The sequence below is a fragment of the Cryptomeria japonica genome, chromosome 10 (genome assembly GCF_030272615.1).
Source record: "Cryptomeria japonica chromosome 10, Sugi_1.0, whole genome shotgun sequence".
Lineage (NCBI taxonomy): Eukaryota > Viridiplantae > Streptophyta > Pinopsida > Cupressales > Cupressaceae > Cryptomeria > Cryptomeria japonica.
Genome location: NC_081414.1, coordinates 230,598,129 through 230,621,292, shown reverse-complemented (window position 1 = coordinate 230,621,292; position 23,164 = coordinate 230,598,129). Strand labels below are relative to the sequence as shown.

At 36.0% G+C, this 23,164-nt stretch overlaps 1 protein-coding gene across 2 annotated transcripts; it reads left to right on the top strand.

Annotated features, from left to right (window-relative positions):
- On the top strand, positions 1-22,821 carry LOC131077800 (protein LEO1 homolog). Of its 2 annotated transcripts, none has more exons than XM_058015353.2 (13): positions 1-210; positions 6,136-6,252; positions 9,622-9,956; positions 10,488-10,608; positions 10,837-11,025; positions 12,435-12,611; positions 19,800-19,931; positions 20,262-20,441; positions 20,659-20,787; positions 21,151-21,261; positions 21,751-22,005; positions 22,236-22,388; positions 22,568-22,821. In XM_058015353.2, the coding sequence occupies exons 2-12, from the start codon at positions 6,142-6,144 to the stop codon at positions 22,356-22,358; spliced, it is 1,863 nt and encodes a 620-aa protein (XP_057871336.1). In that variant the 5' UTR covers positions 1-210; positions 6,136-6,141; the 3' UTR covers positions 22,359-22,388; positions 22,568-22,821. The 2 variants fall into 2 exon arrangements, with proteins under 2 accessions (XP_057871336.1, XP_057871338.1); XM_058015355.2 differs by lacking the exon at positions 1-210 and adding an exon at positions 5,289-5,414.
- Positions 22,822-23,164: the final 343 nt, after the last annotated feature.

Here is a 23,164-nt window from a genome sequence, read left to right as displayed (position 1 = left end):
CGGAACGACTTTAAACCTCGATCGCAAGTAAATTATAACGACATTCCGTTTACGCCGAAGCTCTGAAACCACATCAAACGCCTGCTCGGGTTGCTATGAACAAACCCAGCGGAGTTGCAGAGCTCATTGCCGCTGCATTTTCAGTGACAACAACATAGGGGGCGACTGTGTCTGATAATTTTATCGTTTGCTGTGTGCTGAACTTTTGCGGTACAAATTTCCTTTCTCTTCTGTAATCACAACAGTTTTGATCTTTTTCCTTTTCTGATTGCTTCTTTCCCTACGAAATTTGCTGAGATTCTTTTGTCTTCGAAGAATTCAATTCGAATTATGTGGCGCTTTGCATTTCCATCTGCATAGTTGTATGATTTTAGAGTAAATGTTAGTAACTCCAAAGAGAAAACAGGTTTCGTGATTTTATTTTCGTTTTTTTTTTAAAATTTAGTTCTAGGTTTTGCATCTATGCTTATGCAATTGATGAAAAGGAATTTCGGATGATACTGTTGTTTGGTAATAACTTTGCGGCTTTATTTTGAATTTGCTAAAGGTACTAGAGATGGAAAGGCAACGCTGGTCTGATTTAGGTTTTACTTTGGTTGTTTTATGGAGGAAAATTTAAAACATTTTTTTTTAAAAAACTAACAGCAAGCTGTAAGTAAACTGGCAATGCCAAGTAAGAGAGAAGAGGAGCTTGGAAAAACATACTAGTGTTTACATCTCTCTCTCTCTCTCTCTCATATATTTTTATGTGTGTGTTTCATGTTAGTGTATGAGCGAGCCCGCATGGTATACCTTGCCTGCATCTCAGGTTGCTTCATGCGATTCGTTCTTGTTTCTTTTTTGGTAACATGTATAACCCTGACTCAAGGCTGTTAGGGTTCTGTTAATCGTGACCCTGCAACACCTTCATTTTGTTAGAAATACTTCAAGTCTTCAACTATAGCTATAACCACGGTATTGAGACTTACACTAGGCTTGGATTCGAAAGTTTTCTCGATCAAAAGATCAGCAAAACTTGACACATTAAATTGATAACGACTATTAAAATACCCAAAAATTGATACAAACCACTAAAAATGAGTCCTCCATACTGTAACTATTATTTTCACATGTAGGTTCTGTAAAATGAAGTCGTAGATGGCAAAATGAGAAAGGGAGTCGCAGTTTTTCAGCTTTAATTTTTTCACATTCTTTAATTTTCCGTGTTTGTAGTTGTGGCAAGTCTGTTGATTTGAGTTAGCTGAGCTTGCCAGGGGTCATCAGCTCAGGAATTCTGAGTTTTTGTGAGATTCCCAGAGTCTCGTAACTATGGTTATAATGTTTATGAATGGTGAGTTCTTGCAGCTGGAGAGCCACTGCCCTAATCTTGACTACATGGTTTTGCATAATTTTCACAGAATTATTCTGGATCAAATGTCAAAAGTAGGTATTTTTATTTTGTTGGATATTTAACTGCTTGTAATAAAGTTTTTTAATTGGTAACTGTGGGTTTCTCAGGCTTTGCTTAAGTACTAAGGCCATATGGCATGCTACTATTTGCTAAGGCATACTCCTAATCTACTGATACATCCACTCCTTAAAGTGATAAGGGTCGCAAGTTTCACATGCCATGTACAAAATGGCCAGAAAATAGCATAGCCAGCAACAAAGAGTGTGCATCCAACACAAGGTCACAACACTTGAGCATGGCAGGTCCCAAGCTTTGGTCAGTCTTTAGCCTGTGCATTACTGATTGCACAGGCATGTGTATGGATGCTCCTTGGACAGCCTTCCCAAGCTTCTGCTGTTTTCATCATGTAGGCGAGAATCAGTTCATGGGCCATATTGCTTGGTACCTCCTCTTTACTATTATTATAATCTGCACAGTCTCTTGTGGAACGAAGAGCATATTTTGTCTTTTAAAGAGTATCATCTGAAAACCCATGAACATTCAGAATAGCCACCAGTGGATTTGGTTTGCTAAACCTTGTATGGGATATGTTCTTTATGCTTTCTGTTAGTGTTCTATTTGCGCAGCCCTCTTGACCGGTTTCGCCCTTGCCTCAGTGCGATTCCCCCATTTCCATTGCCTGCCTTCAGTTGCTAATCTTGTTCCTTGCAAGGGAATAAATCTGAGTCCCTCTTGACTCCTTGCATGTCAGTCAGGGCTTTAACCCTCTGGAGGCAGTGTTAAAAGATTTGTTGCTGAATTGTTTATTAAGATGCGAAAATCCCAAAAGAATGTCATTCAAGTGCTAGTTTGTAATGTTCCTTTGATTAGAGTCCTGATTATAATCTGCAAGTCTCCTTCTGACTTTGAATTATGAATCCCACTTCTTTTCGACACCTGATAACCATCAACTTCTGTTGTTATTCTGCTTCATTTTAATATGTAGAGCCAAATTGGTTGAAGGAACTTTAGTGAGAGAAATTAGAACCAGCACAATCCTGACAAGACATGCTGCCTGTAGTGTCTCTTATGCATTACAATTTACATCAAAATTTCTAAGTCATTTCTGGAAGGGTTAGGAAATGATGGGGACAAACAACAAAAAAACGAGTCAATATTAATCATTTCAATCTTGAAAGAAAAAATACATACTTACCTTTTTAAAAAACACTCCAAACTTATTTGAATCTTAAAACACACCTTCAAAGAGCATCAGCATTTGCTGCTTGCAACTCTACTGGTTGAAAAGAGACAAAACACTGAAAATGTGTCTAATAAAATGAACTGAGCATCAGCATTTGCTGCTTGCAACTCTACTGGTTGAAAAGAGACAAAACACTGAGAATGTGAGTAATAAATTGAACTGGGCATGTGAGCCTTTTTTGTTTTCAAGTTAGGTGAGTCAGACTTAAAATAATTGCAAGTCAAATCCAGAAACGTGGTGAACTACAAGCATGAGCAAGCCACGGCAAGTGAGCAGTTGGGACTTGGCTTGTGGGTCGTGTCATCTCGATGCATTAGTGGATGACTTGCAGATCGTGGCAAGTCATGTGAGTTTTCCACATATGGATGAAAACCTCAGTTACCAATCTTGGTATTGGTTCATCCAGTTTGTTTTGGGGATTCGGTCAAAATTCTTTTGGGTTTGGGTTCATCCATACAAAACATATAAACATCAGAAATAATACATATTTGCAGTCTAAATAAAAATTACTAGAGACATATAATATTTCTAATGTACAGGAATATTTACAAGCCTTACACAGTAATAATAAAGTTGATTTATAATATTATAGTATGATAATACTTTAATGGCAATAACTATAATGATAAACAATTCCAGAACGAGATGTCTTGCCTAACATCTGCTAATTGCATTTGCTTAAATATTTCAAATGCCTATTTAACAAATTCTTCTCGTGTATATTGTGTAAGCATGTCATTCCAAGAGACCATATGTTATTGAGGGATTTTGTCAAACAATTTACATGCCTTGTGTATACTTCCACACTTGGCATGCATATCTATCAGGGCATATCCACCTTCAGTTATTCTTTGATGGATATCCATACTCTAATCTATATCTCCCATCGTGGCACTGGCTGGGAGTATAGTTCACATACCTGGACTTGATAGATAGTTTTTTTTCCAACTTGGCAAAACTTTGCAAAAACTTAGCAACTTAAAAAATACTTAAATTTCTTAAAACAATGTAAATTCTATAACTGAGTTTGATGAGGGTTTGGGGACAGTGCCTCAATGGGGTCAAGGGGCAACATCCCTCACAGGGTCCAGTGTTAGCACTACCGAGCCCAAATGACAGTCTTTGAGACTATACGGACATTCCTGGCACATGCCATTTTCATAATTTAAAAAAGGTAAAAAAATCTGTTTTTTGAATGTGAAAATTGCATCTCTACAATGTATTCCCTATCATTCTTGTTCATGGCAAGTTCTTCACACAGACCCACCGAGTACTCACCAGAAACTCAGCAAAAACTCGCTATGATACAGCTATTTTTTAGGCATTTTGTTAAACAGTCACGTGCCATGTGTATGCTTTCATGGTTTGCATATATATGTACCAGGGCATTTCCAACTACAATTTTTATCTGATTAAAATACCCCTTTCCATTGTGGTATGATAGATGACCATACCAGGATACAAGCTTCTTATGTTGGTGCAGGCTGGAGTATGCTGGAAAAATTGAACTGACTGGTTTGGATACCTGTTCATTGCATCTGTTAAAACAGTGTCAATCCTCATGATGATACTTATGTTTTCTGTTAGCTGCAAATAAGGCATTCCCTGTGAAAATATCTCATTCTGTTAGCTGCAAATAAGCCCTCTACAAAGGGATGTGTTTTTTAGGGTTAGCTGCATCTAAGTCCAAGTAAAAAATGGAAAACAAATTAAAAAAGAATGAAAATATCCAAAAAATGTCAGGTTCACCACGAAATGAGAAAAATCTGTCAAAATTCATCAGGGGTTCACATGTGTTTGTCAAAATTCATCCACCCTGCCTACACCTGACCAGGTTCCAGATCAGAGACAGACTGTACCTGAACCCATGAAGATTCGGGACAAAACAGTAATGTAAGTGAAAACGAGTTTTAATATAATTACTGTAGCTAAGGGATGCTTATCCAGGAAATTCATTGTGTAGGACTGTCTAAGGTGAGTTCAAACTAATCTATGGTGCGATTACAATGATGAGTGTTTTGGTTGATACCCATTTAAAAAGTCAACAGTGTTTGAAATTATTAATTTTAATGTAGACCTATTACTTTATATCTTCCTTTTGTTTCTTGAATACTCTAATCATGAAAGACTGGGTTGTTACCAGATCCAGGGAAAGTCATAGTGGTCGGTTATGGGGAATACAGAAGGTGACCATATTGAGATTGTTTCCTTATAATTGAAAGCTGCTAGTTGGACGAATTGTTTGAAGTTGAACAAATAATCATTGTTCTGCCTCATGAATTTATTGTTTTTAAACTATCTATCCAGTTTTGTATAAATTTATTGTGCTTTTCCTGTAAATGACACATTTTTAGTTGTCTACTTGTTTGCCGCCGGAATAATGCTCATGCTTACTATTTTACCTCTTTATAAGGTCTGTGTGTAGGGCACACAAAACAAGAGCTCTCTAAATTTAGTTAAAGTTTCCAAATCACATAAGATAAAATTTCTTGTCTGAACAAAGTGATTGTTAGATTTGCTGGACCAAAACACTCTGCCTGCTGCCACTATTGTTTTCAAATTATTAGGCCTATGTTGTATTTATAATAAATCTGATGAGAATGTGCTTCCTTAAATGCAATGTATTTGCTTAATGAATAACATGCCTTTTTTGCAGAGTATTCACTTGAAGAGTAATTGCCTTTGTTGCAGAGTATTCACTTGAAAATTAACCTGCTTTCGGTGCAGACTATTTATGTCATTCTCAACTTGTGCTTAATTATCTCCTTTAAACACTAATCGGTCAGCTTTCTAATCATGAATGTAACTTGTTGCTTTTCTTAAGCAACAGTTTGTCATGGCTTTTTGTTTTGTTTTCATTCTTGAAATCTGCTCTGTAACACTAACGTAGTTAATTGATGATCTGTAGTTTCTCTGTAAGCTGTAAGAGGCAAGTTATTGATTTGTTTGTTGAAAAAGTTGGGAAAGCAAAATTTAGGCTATGATAAGGGCATTTCCTTGAACTGCTCCATATATCTTGCCCATATATATGGTAATACTACAATGTGTGTAAGTATGCCTTTGGATCCTATTGGCACATTCTTTTGATATTTGTTTTAGTGCCTGGTTGACCCTATTGCTGTGAAGCTTTAAGTAGTAGGTTTTTGGGTTTTATTTTTTGAATAAGACTTTGACTAAATCATCCAATTGTTAGAGGGTCCAGCAGAGTGTTAGAGCATCCAACTGCTAGAAGGGCAGTTTCAGTCTGTTATGCTCAAATTTGATTGTTATTCTTTGTTAAAGATAGTTTACCTCCATCCTTACCCTTTTCCAACAAAGATATGATTTAAGAACATAACCTTGTATATTTTTAGAGAGGAAACATGGCAATTTATAGACAAATAGCTAACAGCTATCTTTGAGGGTTATGCTGACTACGGCTTATATTATTTTGAATGCTTTGGTTTTGTGTTTGCCTATCTTTATTGCCAAGGCAACAATTTTTCACAACTTGTGAAAACAGGTCATCATGGGGGCCGGGGAAGAGAAACGCCAAGAAATGATGCAAAACTTGTTTGGGGAATCGGATGAAGAGGTAGAATCTGATCAAGAAGCTGTTCAGCAGTCTGCATATCTATCTGTGAGTTATTGATACCTATGGACAATTTATTGGGATTTCCTTTTTTCAGTGGGCAATTTTTGTTATTTAGTGTCAAAAGTTCAGAGAGAAGTAAATTGAAATGATAGCTGATGCAATAAACTGAACTATAAAATGTCTGCTGAGAACATCCATGCTAACATGATTCTGGGAAATATTTGTGATCTCATTGATGTCTATTTCCAGTTGCTGGCTTATAAATTTCAGATTGTGCTCTATGGCCCTATGCTTCTTAATATTAGCTGCTGTGAAAATTCCTTGAATTGTGTTTTTATACGATATAATCTTCATTCTATGCGTGGTAGTTTTGTTGCAAAATTTGAAATTAATATATGTTCATCATGCATATAATCTTCGAAATTTGGCTCCTAAGCTGGAGGTCATTTTGACAAGCTCAGGTAGTATGTGGATTTTTGCAGCCACAAAATATTCTTGTTAGGCACCTGCTGTTGTACAAAGTAACTATCGAATAGAAAATGTAAAAAATTCTCTTCCTCTATTTTGAAATAAGAGCTGTAAATCTGAATTACATGGTCTTTCTATTTGATAGAAACATTCACAACAGATGCATTAAGCTATAATAAAACTCGCAAAATATAGTTAAGATTTCTAGTCATGAAATTAGACTAGAGTATACGCTATAAGGTAAAAATAAGATCTGAACAGTAAGCAAGACATGAAAAATCCATACCAGTTCTCCTGACAAGAAGCTAAGTAATAACTTGTTAATGGTGTGATCAAGTGTCGAATGAACAGCTGTCAATCAGACAACCAATTCAGAGCTCACAGGTGCAATGGGACACACAAATTGGATGAACAAACAAATTCTTGTTCATTTAATTTGAAAAAACAGGTACGATACAGCTTCAAAAGAGGACATGCTCTCTACTTCTCCAGTGCCTTGCTGATAAGCTGGCCATTGGTGAAAAGAAGCACCAGACAGATGCATCTAAACTTCTGAGGCCTTATTATAGGTTGTACAACCTTATATGACCTCCCTCATGCAAATCCAACTACTTTACTCTATCATAACAGTACCTCTTTATTGTGGACAAAACTTGTTAATTGTTGACAACTTTATTTAGTCTCAAGGAAGGTTGACTGCATTGTTTGATACTAGCCACTATAGCATTTGAAGCTAATAGCTTTATATAATTCCAGATCTTGACACAATTTTATGATTCCACCTTCTGCAACTCATTTAAAGCTAACAGCTTCATTTGATGGGAGACCTGGACAACCTATTACAAGCAATATTCCAGATTTATTGGGTTAACTGCCAAAGATCTCTCTCCATTTTGGAAGGCCTTTCTACACTTTTTTTCTTGTTTTACCCAATATGCACTTCTAGGTCTTGAATTTTTGCTAAAGTTCACCCCAGCGTTCCCATGTATTGCTGCCAAGGCCTTAGGAGTTTGTTCTGTCAGCTCTTTTCCTTCATCATCTCTGCATGCTGATTTTATTCTTTTTTTCTCCCCTTTTCCATCTATATTTTTTCACTTTTTATTCTCATCTCTATAACCTGTTGAGTCAGAACTGACGGCTAGCTGATAGACATTGCACCCAGCTTTCATAGCACTAATAGGAAGAGGGCTTAGATTACATGTTTTTTTCTGATTGTATTCAATAAATGTCAGAGTGGGTTATTCATGACTGATCTAAAAAATATCTATTGGGTACATATAGCATGCCCCTTCAAAGTTTGGAAACCAGGACTTAATAACCAGATCTACTGGGTTATGTCGGCCCAATTGACAGGGAATGGCTATCCAGCCCCTAGAATGCACCAAACATCTATTATAATGTATAAAGGATAATGATGCCTTTGTACATCTTAGGGGCTAGATAGCCATTTCCCATTAATTTTACCATAGTTTAAAAACTTGCAATTCAGTAAAACTTGGCAGGCAAAATCTTGCCAAAAGCTGGCAAAATTTGTGAAAGTAAAAAAATACATTTAATTTTTTTCTTCTTTCTTAAATATGCATTGAACTGAATTTAAAGAACTGATAAGTAGTTGTTTGTTCATTTATAGATCAAAAAAGAATTTCATTTCAAGTCATAGTGTCATATTTATGTTACCAGGTTCAACTTTGGGGGATGTTGTAGGACCAAATGGGTTCCAGTTTGGGATTGAGGTCTGGCTGACAAGTGAGACAGCTAGGGCAGGGCATGGCCTTGCCTTCCTGGCCCTGGCTGAAGTTGGACAATGCCTAGGAGAACTCATAGTTATTTTATTAAAAACATGCAAAAAATGTCAAATCCAGAAATTTTTAACATTAAAAAATGCATTTCACAACCCTAAGACGTGATTGACAACTCTCAAAGTGACCAAAATGGGTACGGCTGGAGAGGGTCTTTTTTTGTGTTTATTGGGTATGCTAACCCTTTGCAATAAGTAAGAGCTGTGCTAACTGGTTTTTCTGTTTCGTTGTTAAGCTGGAACCTCCCTCGGGATGGTTGTGCATTGTTTTTTGAAACTGAATGTTGTTGTGGCCAAATGCTTTTCAGGCCTTAAAACAAATATGTTTAATCATTGAGCCTCAAAAATAAATATTTGTGCAAATAGAAAGATGGTCCTTTGTAAAAGTGTCCTTTTAGGGACATCATTCAATAAGTTGACTGGATTGTGCTACAAGTGAGAGTGGAATGGAATGGTGTACCAATGGTTCAATTTTATTTACATGTCTACATTTATGTATCATGTATATCTATATGTATATGTATAATCTAAAACTTCACAAATTTCATCTACGAGTAAAACTTCTATATGACTGTGTGGGTGCCCTCGAAGTGGATGGTAATGATTCTGCTAAGTACACTTATCCTACCTGTTTATTTTTTGAATATCCATTACATATTTATCAACCCAACTCCAAATTAAATCTGGATTAATCATATACTTATTGTTTTCATTTATTTATTTAACCCAGTGATTTTTAAAAGTGATTTTATTGCCTTACAGTTATGCTGTAACTAAATAATCATGTAATTTACTTATTTAGGTTGTGAGAAATATTCACTGCTTACCAAATTGGTATAATGTTTAAACAGCATGCTGTATGCAAAGTGAATTGCCATGAGGAAATGGTGTATCGGAAGCTTTACTTATATATAGACTCTAGAGTAAACTTATTGTTTTCATTTATTTTAATTAACCCTAGATTTAATTTTATTTTGGTCACTATATGAGCCATTTTTGAGTTCTACGGGAAGTTCTTTATCTGAAGATAAATGTTATTTTATTTCATGTAACTTGTTTCTTGGTTTATTTCATCTATATATTTCTTATTGTTTACATTCAAATCCTTGGATTGCTTTTATTTTTGATAACATTACTTTGTTTCTTAGGATGAAGAAGGGGAAGGTGAATTTGAGGGTGAAGGCCAAGCTGAAATTGAAGGAGAAGGTGAAGCTGAACCTGAAAGTGAGGGAGAAAGAGCAGATAGTGAGCCTGATAAAGAAGAAAGTGAAGGAGAAAGGTATAGAAGCTCACCAGAAAGAGAGATTAGTGGCCAAAGGATGGAGAGTGAGGGAAAAGAAGCAGAAAGTGATGCAGAAGAATATGATAGAAGGGAAGCAACAAGCAGGAGACAGGTAGTCAGTGCAAGTGTATCTGAAGGGTCTGGAGAGCATAAGGGTTTAGAGGATGGGGATGAAGAAGTTGAACAAATCAGAGAACTAAGGTGATTTTGAGCTTTTGTAGTACTCATTGATGTAATTGCTGCCATGACTTTTTTATTGTCATAAGGAAGATTTTTTTATTACAGTAATTGTAAAATTTAGGATTCTTTCGTAGTGGCCTAGTACAGCATTTATTTTTCTCATGTCATTATGTCATAGACTTTTCCCATCTAGAAGGGTAAAATTGTCATTAATAGAAAATGCCTTCATACATGCTGTTGCTGTAGCTGTAGCTGAGTCTGTTTTTTGTCAATGAATTTGACTGCACCTTCGGAGTTATATAATCTTGTTATATTGATTATGAAGGAATTTAGCTGGATTCAGTTGGTTATTTCCTTTACTTGTTTGACTTGCCTGGATAAGGATTAGTGTTTAATCTGCAGATAACATGTCTTTTCTTGGTAATGTATCAATTGCATAGTCTATGTGTAAGCAAGAAGTAGATGCTATGTAGAACACAGTTACAGTTTCTCTCATGTGCTATTAAGTTCTGTCTACTTTTAATTGATTTTTTCTGGCATTGTAAAACACAGCGAGCAAGGTGATGAGCACAATGTTTTACGTTCAACAAATATGCAGGAAGTTTTTGGTGATTCTGACGAGGAAGAGCCACAAGAATATGCTGGTCAGAATAGCCCAGAACAAAGTGCAGGTGTAAGTATAAACATTAGAAACTCACGATGAAAATGCTATATTGAAGCAAAATTAATACATGATGAATACAATGGGCATTGGGTTTGATTCTAAAACTGTTTTGTGGATGCTATTATAATATTATTGTTAGTTTAAAATATTTATTAGTTTCTTGTGGTATGTTATTCTAAATCCAAATGAACAGCTTAATAATGTTCAGTGGATTTTGATTTATTTATTATATTCCAGAGGGCTGTTTCGGAAGAGGAAGGAAGTGTACAAAGGGGAATACATCCAGAAGATATGATACAGGATGAAGAGGGACAATATGAATCTGAAGAAGAGCAACTATTTGATCAAAAGATAAAGGAAAAGCCAGTAGGTCCACCCTTAGATTTGGAGATTCCACTTTTAGCACCACCAGGTCGCCCAGAGAAGGTAAAATAATGGAGTCCATTCTGCATCCTGAATCCTGTCTCACAGCCTTGTCTTAATTTTTCTCGAATAGTCCACAAAAAAGACTTGATCATACAGGAAGAGCGGATTAAATTTTTCTGTTGGTTTTCTTGTTTCTGTTTTTTTATTGAAAATTTTGGATGGCATTTTGTAGCTTGTGTTGTAACTTTTCAGACCAGCTGTGCTTTCAGTCATACTGTGTAGATTTTCCACTTTCTTTTAAAGGTCATGCATATTAAATCCATTTCAATGCTTGTGGTGTGCAAAATTTAAGCACCGCTTAAAGCCGCTTTTACCAGAATTGCTTGATCGTACTGGAAGATTGTATTTCTTATGAAATTTTTTCACAACCCTTGTTGGAAAAGTTGTGGTCTTGTAAAAGTATATTTTGATCTAATCTTTCATTGGATTTCAACTGAAATTCAAATATTATATGTTATTTTGTACAGAAGAAAGAAAACAAACTCAAATTATAAAAGAGACTAACTGTGTAGCCTGAACTTTTTCCCCCTGTTTTTTTGCACGCATAGTGCCTATAAAATTTAATCCAAGGATTTCATCAGCTGTAGTTGTCAATGGGCCTTTTAATGTGAAGGTTAAATGGTTCAAGTGTCAAGGCCTTTTATGATCTTTTGTAAGAGGTCCAGTGTTTAGATAAAAAAACTAATGTTGCTGCCCACAGTTATATTTTGAGGAAATGAAATTGTTTGAAGGCGAGATTAATCAGTTTTTGGGATCATTATAGAATTGTGTACTGAACATGTTTGTAGAAGTGCATTAAAACAATGCAGTATTTATTTAACTGGTTGATATGCCATGTCCTATCTTTTCCTGTATAAGTTTTTGCACTCACTGGCTATGTTAGAAACATTAGGGCATTTTAGTATGCTACTGTATAACTAAGATTATTAGCCAGGGTTCACGATTTTTCTTTGGTCCATTGGCTTAGGTATAGTAATGATTTTTTCAGTAGACCTTGTGTGATTGGAGGCCAATTTATTTATTATGAGGAGGGAATTTCTAGAAACTTACAATAGCTGTAGCTTTCACTTGTCAGAGTTTTGATATCAGTGTGAATGAAAATATTGAAGAATACTGTCTGCTCTTTGAGCTGTCATTTTATAAAATGAAGAATACCGTTGATTGAATGTGTGTTTGGACTATTACGTGGAGCCACACTTTTTAGCTTAGTGTCAAGATATTTTTTGCAATTCACCATATTAACTGCAGAAGTAACTTTTCCTCAGTTAATTTTTTCATCCTTCTCATTATTTACCAGATTTAATGAGGGATCTTATCTGGTGATTGTGTTTTTATAAATCGTCATTTCTATTAGTAATTTTCACTTTTTTTTTTCTTGACTGTACAAGTTTTTCTCTGGAACCTTTCAGATGAATATTGTGCGAGTGTCAAACATAATGGGAATTGAACCAAAGCCGTTTGATCCTAAGACGTTTGTTGAAGAGGAAGTCTTCATTACAGATGAATCTGGGGCTAAGAAGCGTATTAGATTGGAAGATAATGTAGTGCGATGGAGGGAGGTCCGAAATCGTAATGGTTCCATCTCTGTAAGTAAATATTATGCTTAGCTTTGAATGTAGTATCTGAAATATCTTCATTATATTTATGCATCCTCTTTCTGGTGTAGTTTCTATTTTCAGGTAATATCTTTGTGGTTAGTTTGCTACTTCAGATTCAAAATATAGCATTAGTTGTTGAATTCACTTCAATTTCCAAGGTAAATACATGATAAAGTTTGTCTCTCATGCATAGCACCCTATTTAACATCTCTGTTATGATTTAGAAAATTATTTTTCCACAATCCATTTAGTTATTGTTGTTGTTTCTGGATTAGATTGTGTATGTGTTTTTTGCATCAACGTTTCGGATCACACTCTGTGATCCCTGTTATGCACAAGGCTATGTATATGGTACTTTATGTTGTTAAATCTACTTTCATCATCACATCAGAAGAATAACTTATGTGCATAATTGACTAATTTTTATTACTATTCACTATTGAAAGGAGAATAAATCCTGTCATTGCATAACTAGTTTTGTACAGTATTATTTTTATCTCTCACTAACAATAAAGACAGATTAATCACATTTTAAAGGCTTATTAGTTATTTGATATAATTGCCAACATCCTTAACCAGTAGTGAGTACCAGTGGTATTTACGTAACAGCAAATCTACATGACATTGTTATAGCATAAGGAATCTACTGTGCTGTAATATTTAATTGACTTAGTACATGCTTTCTTCATGTAATATGGTTAGAATATTTTATTCATATATGCCTCTAAGGTGAAGTTGAGAGCGGATTTGATGAAGTTCACTTTAAAACTTTTGAAGTAATGCTGGGGCATGAGGGCTTTGATAAATTTTACCACAAGATGCTGACAGATTACATCTGAATTGGGATAGAGCTGTTGCATTTATTCTGAATGTTGAATCAGAGCTCTAGCTTGACTTTAAAGGTTGAATCATGAACGCACTCTTGGAGGACATTTTCTTCCCTGTGGATGGTTTGCCAATAAGGACAACCATAGTTTTAAGTTTTAAATGATGAATTGATGATAGAATCTCTCTTTGCCTGTTTTGGTGCAAAACTCATCTGGAGGTTTTGATTCTCATAAATCCTTTTTATGACAGTGTCTAAATGGTTGATTACTTGGTAGATACTGGGTCAACACAAGGACAAGTAGATCAAGTTTATTAGGAGAGATTCAAGAAATTGGAGGCCTTACTAGAGCCAAGCTTGGTCCAAAAACACTTAGTTCTTCTCCCATAGCAGGGGTTGATGTTGGATTAGAAGCAGATGTGCGCTCACAGAGTTGTATCTCATTTGAGGGGGATGCAGGTGCTTGCATTGTTTCCCAGGGGTGGGGTCACAACATCAATAAGAGAGCTCTATAGCCCTTATGTATGGAGCTGTGGTTGAGGGAACAAACTAATGTCTGTCCAATGGAGATGTGGCAAGGAAAAATTGAGGCCTTGGACATGGGGGTTTTCAATGTGACCATGCCTATTAATTTTGGCCCAACTAAACAGTTCTGTAGATTTTTGCTTTATTTCATGTATCAGCAGGAAATTTAATAGCTTTACTTCTGTGGATCTGGGGAATTTCTTATTCTAGTATCTTAATTGTGATGGACTAGGCATATAAATTTATGGTATAACTAGCCAGTTGATCAGTCAAAGATTTGGTTTCCCTCTTGCATTTTTTGAACATAATTTACTCAAAAGTGCAATGCAAATTGCACTGTGATGCTGCTGATATTATGAACTGTTAAAATGCACCGATGATGGTTAAGATGTATCGAAGACATGTTATTACTTTAGTAATGTTTGTTGACCATGGGTAGGATTCATGTTCTGTTTACCTGAATTAGAAATGGCTGGAGAGAGCTATGAAGTCCCATTTCATCAAGGTCTATTCTTCAGCAAAGTTGTTTTTAGTTACTCCTAAACACTGATTGTAAACCATCATAACAGGATTAGAAGGTCATCTAGTACGCTGTTGTCTTCTTGTATCTCTTTATTTTACAGATACAAGGCAAGTGTCCATGGAGTTTTATCAATTCTTCACCTGGGTAAGTGGCAATGTTTCTCAGTGGACATTATGATCAATTTTTTGGCCAGAACAGATCATATTTAGGAAAAAGATGAACATTCTGTTCGGTTTTAGGAGAGGCTCCTGAGCAATATCTTTTTCCTCCTAGGATTGCCAAAAATTTTCCCATTAGCCCAGGACATTTTCACATGAAATGTATTAGATCCTACGTTTTTTTTCTTGTGTTGGTGAATGATGTTGTTTCTAATTATTCTATATCTGCTGCAGGCATTGATTTCCAGCCTCCAATCGTTAGACTCAGCATTGGCTTGTTTTTGGTCCCAGCCTTCCTTGAGGGGTCCTCTCACATGGATATCTATGTTTTCAGTTGTAAATTAATGATATGGTTTACAAACCTTAGGTTTTCCCCCTCTACTTCTGCTTCTATTTTTTTTTGTTTTTAATGTTATAGTTATGAGTTGCTTTATCAGCACCTAACCTTAGTTCTTTTGTACGTTAACTAATGTATTTTTAAATCTTATTTTACCTACTTTAGCCACTTTTAGATATAAATGTTTTCTGGATGCAGTTATTTTACTTTTTCATATTCATATATTTTTTCATGATGTTATCAATAGAGCATGATTTAAAAATATGAAAACTGTCATGTTTTCCACACAAAATCATCTTTTTACTAAATGAAAATTTGTTTTTGAGAAATGGGAATTTCAAACCTGGTTGGAGCTTGTTGTGGAAGCTCTATTTGAACAATTGAAGGCAATGATTTAGAAGAAGTTGATTACACGATTGAGATTTAGATTCTAGAATTTGAGGATAGTATATGAAATTGATTGTTAGGATTAGGCATTAGAAGAGATGGTTATACAAAGATACACGCTTGGCTTTAATGACTGATTTTTCACCATGCTCATGTTGATTTTGTAACTAGGTTAGAAAATAAATAGGATTCGGATTGCCTTAAGGCATCATCCGAATCCTTATAGGGCAGGGCCCTATCTATTGTATTTATGTGTAAAAAGGGCTGGCCCCCTTATATCCTCCACGCCAAACATAAAAGAAACTCACGCTTCATTATAGGGCTGACCCTATATTGAAATGTACTAAGTTAAGCCTACACTCCAAACGTGTGGACCTATCCACATCTTTGTTATATGCAAAAATGGTTTTAGCGCCCAAGGTTAAATGGGCCGACCTAGAGATAAGTTAAAAGACGTACCTCATATATATTCCAGCCACTTGCAAGGCTTAAAGGTGATATACACATTCAGCGAATATTATCTCTGTTATCAAGCAGCGAACTACCTTTAGTGATCAGCGAATTTCCTCTAGAAGACAGCAAACATATCCAGAAGAGAGCGAACATCATCAATACACAGCAAACCCTATTGGTATCGCAGTGGTAGCACAGCGAACTTGCTCAGGAGCACAGCGAACTTGCTCAGGAGCACAGCGATCACCTTTGGAGGTCTGCAAATTCCATTTAAGGGGCAACGAACTTCATTCTTGTGACTGTAACATCGGCAGATAAGCTCTCTATTACAGTGTGCCCTAGGTTAGAATCATTACTCTGATTAGTTTAGCTTCAAGTGTGAAGCTCATTGTAAATTCAATTGATTATTGCCTAATCAGATCTGAGGATCTGTTGTTGCTGGGTTTTTCCTCCTAGAGGGAGGTTTTCCCAGGGTACTTGTGTCTTTTTGTTCATTTGCTTATCTCTATTAGGAGCTAATTCTGATTTCTGGGTTCTTATATTAATCTGAAAGGCTAATTTCAAAATGGTATCAGAGCTCTAGGTTCGTATAGAGGTTGTGATCAGATTTGTGCTCCTATCTTAACCTGCTGTTCAAAAGTTTAGTCCTCATGGCTTCTTATATTAGGGCTGAAGATAGGTTGGAAGGTCACACAAACTACTCTTCTTGGAAGGTCAGGATAATGATGGCATTGAATGATCTTGCTGAATATGTTAGCAAGAATGCTAAGGAACCTGAGAATGAAAGTGAGAAAGAAGCTTGGAAGAAGGACTTCCAAGCTCAAAGGATAATAATAGACTCCATCAAAAATCACTTGGTGCCATCCATCTCCTTGAAGAAGACCGCTAAGGAGATGTTCACCACATTGGAAAAGATGTACGAAGTCAACAACACCAGCTACATACTTGCTTTAAGGAATCAACTCTCTTACATCAAATTAGAGAAAGAAGATCCTGTTGCTGCTTACTTCATGAGAATCTCTGAGCTAAGAGATCAGCTTGCTACAGTTGGGAAGAGCGTTGAAGATAGTGACTTATCTATGACTGCCCTAAATGGTCTTCCTCCCTCTTGGGAACCGTTTGTTCAAGGAATCAGTGCCAGAGTTGAGCTTCCTAAGTTTGATCAGTTAATGGGAGATTGCGTTCAAGAAGAGTCTCGGCTGGCTGCAAAAGGAAAGATTAAGAACCCCTATGATGAGCAACATGTCCTCATGACTAAGAAGGAAGGCAACCATTGGAAGAAGAATGATCTCAAGAGAAATAGAGATTTCAGATCTGCTACCCCTCATTCAAGGAAGAGACCAAGAGACTTATCTCACATCCGATGCTTCCGATGCAACAAGCTTGGCCACTTTGCAAGGGACTATCAAACTCAGATCGAGCAAGAAGATGCAAGCATAAATGAAGTATCAAATCGTGAAGATTTCCTCCTTTGATCTATTGGTTCGTTGATCTATCAATAAGTTAAAATTCTGATCTTCTTGTTTTATTTCAGTAATAATGTATTAGGAAACTAATCCTTATAGTTGATCTATTGAAAATTATTGGTTTACAAGCATGATCCATGAAGGCCCACTTCAGCCATTGCCTTCGGATCTAGATTTGAAAGTCTACTCTAACTTTCTCATTATTAAGGATACAAATTTGATGAACTCTATTTTAGGGTTGAAACTTGTTGTGGATTTATTAGCTAGATTGGCTTTTAGAGGGAGCCTCATGTTTTCTTGATTTTGCTGAGTTCTAATCATTGTGTTTCTGATAATGAAATTGATATGTCTAAATGAATTACTTGATTATTGCAAAATGTTTATTTTATGATGATACTAACCATGATACACTGGGTGTATCATCCACCCTCTGCGGAGTGTAAGGTGGCGGTTATTTCCACCCTCTACAGAGTGCAAGGTGGCGGTTATTTCCCACCCTCTGCGGAGTGCAAGGTGGTAGTTATTCCCACCCTCTGCGGAGTGCAAGGTGGCGGTTATTTCTCACCCTCTGCGGAGTGCAAGGTGAGTTCACCCTCTGCGGTGTGCAAGGTGACAAATTGTCCTTCTCTGGGAGAAGTTTATGTATCCTCTATGGTTGTGCATGATCTATGTTATATGATTATGTATATCTTTGAGTATTAATTATTGCAGGTGTGCATATGGAAAGGTCTCTTTCATCCTCTGTGGATGTGCATGATGAAAGATAATGGTGTTATATGAAAGATAATGGTGTTATATGCAGGTTCCCAGGAAAGTGTGAAGTTATGAAGCATTGGCTTCCTCTGCAGGCATTGCTAGAGAAGATCATGTAAAGGCTCATTGTAATGTAATTGTGTGATCAAATCACGAATTGTATATTGATTGAACTATTAGGGCTGGGCCCTAATCCTAAAACTTGTAAATGTTCATGCCATGGATTTGTCCATGTGAATTTGGTTATGTATTTATTTTCCTCCCTAGTTAAGAGGGAGTGTTGATTTTGTAACTAGGTTAGAAAATAAATAGGATTCGGATTGCCTTAAGGCATCATCCGAATCCTTATAGGGCAGGGCCCTATCTATTGTATTTATGTGTAAAAAGGGCTGGCCCCCTTATATCCTCCACGCCAAATATAAAAGAAACTCACGCTTCATTATAGGGCCGACCCTATATTGAAATGTACTAAGTTAAGCCTACACTCCAAACGTGTGGACCTATCCACATCTTTGTTATATGCAAAAATGGTTTTAGCGCCCAAGGTTAAATGGGCCGACCTAGAGATAAGTTAAAAGACGTACCTCATATATATTCCAGCCACTTGCAAGGCTTAAAGGCGATATACACATTCAGCGAATATTATCTCTGTTATCAAGCAGCGAACTACCTTCAGTGATCTGCGAATTTCCTCTAGAAGACAGCAAACATATCCAGTGAGCAGCGAACATATCTAGAAGACAGCGAACATCATCAATACACAGCAAACCCTATTGGTATCGCAGTGGTAGCACAGCGAACTTGCTCAGGAGCACAGCGATCACCTTTGGAGGTCTGCAAATTCCATTTAAGGGGCAACGAACTTCATTCTTGTGACTGTAACATCGGCAGATAAGCTCTCTATTACAGTGTGCCTTAGGGTAGAATCATTACTTTGATTGGTTTAGCTTCAAGTGTGAAGCTCATTGTAAATTCAATTGATTATTGCCTAATCAGATCTGAGGATCTGTTGTTGCTGGGTTTTTCCTCCTAGAGGGAGGTTTTCCCAGGGTACTTGTGTCTTTGTGTTCATTTGCTTATCTCTATTCGGAGCTAATTCTGATTTCTGGGTTCTTATATTAATCTGAAAGGCTAATTTCAACAGCTCATGGAGTTTTTCCCTGTTTAGTATGTGTGCTAAAAAAAATCAAACTGTTCAACATTTTAAACCAAGTCATTGTGAATCTTGAGTGATACTGACAAAGTGTCAATCTTTGCTACAATTGTGTAGCCACATTAGGAACCCGATTGCCATTTTTCTTCTTTTTCTGGTGCAATGTGTTTTTCTAAAAGAGTTTTCTAAGTTCTGAAATTCATTTCTGATGATGTGTTTTCCCTTTATTCTGGTCTTGTTGGCAGTGCCATTGATGCTGCATTTGTTCATATCTGCTTTTTTGGAGAGTTGGAAGATTTTCATCTACATTTTTGTTTTTTCAAGTCTAAACTTTAATCTTTTATTGAAATGCATGATGACAGCACCTGTAGTTGTAAATTTTTAATCAATGCTAGCTTTGTTTATGTCCTATCCCATGCTGCTTGATATTTATGAATTGGCTACTAGAATTATGCCTTGAACATTTAGAAAGTATAATTAAATAATGAGTAGAATGAAGTGTTATTTAAGGAATTGTTTTCCTTGTATAGGTACATACTTATTTTGGTAAACTAGTGATGAATAGATCTGTGGTCAATTGATGTTGTAACTGCAGGCTGAAAGCAATGCCCGCTTTGTTAGGTGGTCAGATGGCAGTATGCAGTTGCTTATTGGAAATGAAGTGCTTGATATATCTGTCCAAGATGCAAGACGTGATAATGCTCATCTATTTGTACGCCATGGAAAGGTATGTCGACTCAAAAACTTTTTTAATTTTAAGGTTAAAACTTTTAAACATTTTCCAAGTGGCATATTAGCATATTTTCCACTCCGAGAAATGATTTAATGCACCTCCAAGTCCATTTTGGTGAAATTATGTTTGAATTATGAATTCCAGTTAAAATATGGAGTAATATTCCAAATTTTCAACAAGTGATCTTATGCCTATTTGTCATTCGATAAAGATTGTTAGATCCCTTGGAAGAAGCTCATCTGTTGAAGGTGTGAATATATGGAAGGGATGAGATCTGGTTGCTTTTAAATATTTTGATTTTCTGCTGCTATCTTTTTCTATCAGGGAATTCTGCAATCTCAAGGGCGGCTACAGCATAAGATGAGATTTATGCCATCTTCTTTATCTTCAAAGTCACATAAGTTGTTGACTGCTCTTGTTGATTCTCGACATAAGAAGAGTTATAAAGTGAAAAATGTTATAACAAACACAGATCCTGAAAGGGAGAAGGAGGAAAAGGAAAAGGTATTAAATTGTTGTTCATTTAACGTGTATTATATGAGGTAAACCTGTTTCCAATTTTCAAATATTGTAACTCTTTCAAGATAATCAATATTATCCATAGATGTAAAATAATTCTTAATCCATTGAACTTTGCAGAAACGATTAATGGCAATAAAAAACTGTTAGAAACGTTAGAAGAGATTTTTGTCTGCTAGCTAAATCTAGGATACTTTTGCAGGCTTTGGAGCAAAGAATCAGAAGCAGAGAAGATCTTCATCGAAAGCAGGAGAAAATTACCCGCAAATATGCACCTGTTCGTGAGAGGGAGCCACAGCTTTCACCAGGATATTTAGAGGAAGCACTGGAGGTGATTTATTATTTGATTAATGCTTTGATTTTGATTTCGAATTCAAGCATGCCTCAATTATGTGTGATTGAGTTTGTGAACAATTTGAGTAGATTGCCTTTTTAGTTCAAACATTTTGAAACCAAGGACATGCAGTCTCATGTTTATCAAATTGCAAAGGGTTTCCGTAGTTAAAATATATTTATTGTGCTTTTTGATATTACTTGAAATGTGTTTTTCGGTAATTGGCAGAGGTTTATAATTTATAGATGTAAATCTGATGGAAGAGGATTTCCACTGTAATATTATCTATATAAGTGCGCCTGTTTCTTGCATATTTATTATGTCCAGAGTTGGAGTAATTTTCACTATTTTGTTAATTAGGAAGATGAAGTGGATGGATATGCTGAGAACCGAAGAGTGCATGCTCGACGCTTCCAAGAGGAATTGGAAGCAGAAGGCAGAGCTGAAAGACGGATAATCAATGCTAAAAAGGTATTGTGGATTGAAAATTCTCTTTCTGATAACATAGGCTATTGAATTTTCATGTCATACAGTAAGAGCATAAGTTTCTTCTCCTATTCGAACAAAGTGAATCTAAACCCTGGGGGCAATGGTAACATTCTTTATGTACAATACAGTAGATGCATTATATGCCAATCAACAGGATATTACTGTTTCTCATGTTTCTATTTTTGTCGTATAATAGTATTTTGTAGTTTTTTTATCTTTATTTACAATGTATTAGATGTGTTTTACCCTCCTCAACTAAATTTTACAGATTCTCATGTTTCTATTATTGTCTTATTATACTATTATGTAGATCTTTTATCTTTCTATACAAGATGCTACTTGCATTACATGTTCATCAACTAGATATTATAGAGTATCATATTTTTTAGTCTTATTATAGGATTTTGTAGATCTTTTATGTGAAATTAATGTCATATTGTATTATTCATCATGATTTTGATTTCAATGCAGCAACCACCTTCAAGAGAGCGTCCACCTAAATATTCTAGAGATAGGCGTCCTGTGCGACCTTCTAGACGTGAAGCTGAGGAAGCCATGTCAGATGAGAGTGAAAGAGAGGTATCTGAGTATGAGAGTGAGGGTCTTGAGGATGAGGAAGAACCTGTTCAAGATGATGTTGAGGAGCAGGAAGCTGAAGAAGAAGAGGTTGAGGAACAGGAGGAAGAGGAGGATGAAGTGCAGCAGGATGAAGAAGAGGAGTATGAGGTATGGAAGTAAAGTACCATACTTTTTTACTTTTAAAATGATAAAATTGTATCAGAAGCTTCTTCAGTTTTGGGACTGCAATTTCCCTCCAATTTTGACAATGCCTGAGTTTGGTTATCTTTGTTTGCATTTAAAGCAAGTACACCTTGTGTAAATGGCAAGTTTCAGTTGTATTAATATTGTCTAATTGTTTATGTAGCACTAAAATTCAATTTAACTGTTTTGTATAGGAGGATGAAAGAGGAGATAAAAGGAGGAGACGAGAGAGAGATGAATCTCCTTTGGAGGAGTCACCCCCACGTAAGCCTGCCCAGCGCAGAAGGGTGGTTGTTAGTGAGAGTGATGAGGACTAAGTAAACTAGAATTTACTGGAAAGTATCTAGGTAAAGTATGAAGTTTGTTGTTTATTCCATTTCAACTTTGAATCATACACTAAGCAGAATGTGCTTAGTTTTATATTTGTACAATATAGTTATAGATTCCTATCAGCACGTTCATGATTGTGTATCTGTATTTTTCATCCTTCCAAATTAGCACTAGTGAGATTATTTGGAATTTTCAGGTTCAGCATAATAATCATGAAGGCAAAATTATTTTGGATCCATATTTAATTGGATTTTCTCTGGACAAGTGGCCGCAGCGGACCAACCAATGATGTGAGTTTTACAGGCTGTTGGGTTCTGCCACAACTTTGTTTGTTGTGATGCCCTGGAGTAACCAAACACATTCACAAATACATGATAATTAATGATTTGTGGTGATAGGTGTATATATACATTTTGATTTTATTTAATAATAAGTTAAAAAGTTTTGTTTGATGAGTGTTCGGTAGCAGAATGTGAAACTCAAAATAGTTTATCTTTGAGATTATTCACTGCCAATTTTGTTGGGAAAGGTGTGTTGTAAACCTTGCATGATAAATAATAATGTTAATAATGTAAAATATTAATGTGGTGCATCTAGAGATGTAGATACCACATGGGAGGCATTTGGGACACTTGCATGTTGTATGGAACATTTGTTTAACATTTAACGTGGGAGTTAAATTGGGATAAATATTTAATGTGGGAATCACTTAGTTTTGGGGTCATGGTTTAGTGAGCTCATGGTTTTGAGCCACATGGTTTATGTGTGCAAGCTTGTTCTATAAGAACAAATA

Bases quoted from the DNA above. Each gene is read 5' to 3' on its own strand.
- LOC131077800 (XM_058015353.2), top strand. From the start codon at position 6,142: ATGGGGGCCGGGGAAGAGAAACGCCAAGAAATGATGCAAAACTTGTTT. The intron at 11,026-12,434 runs GTAAAATAATGG...GGAACCTTTCAG, and splicing joins CACCAGGTCGCCCAGAGAAG to ATGAATATTGTGCGAGTGTC. The intron at 22,006-22,235 runs GTATGGAAGTAA...TGTTTTGTATAG, and splicing joins ATGAAGAAGAGGAGTATGAG to GAGGATGAAAGAGGAGATAA.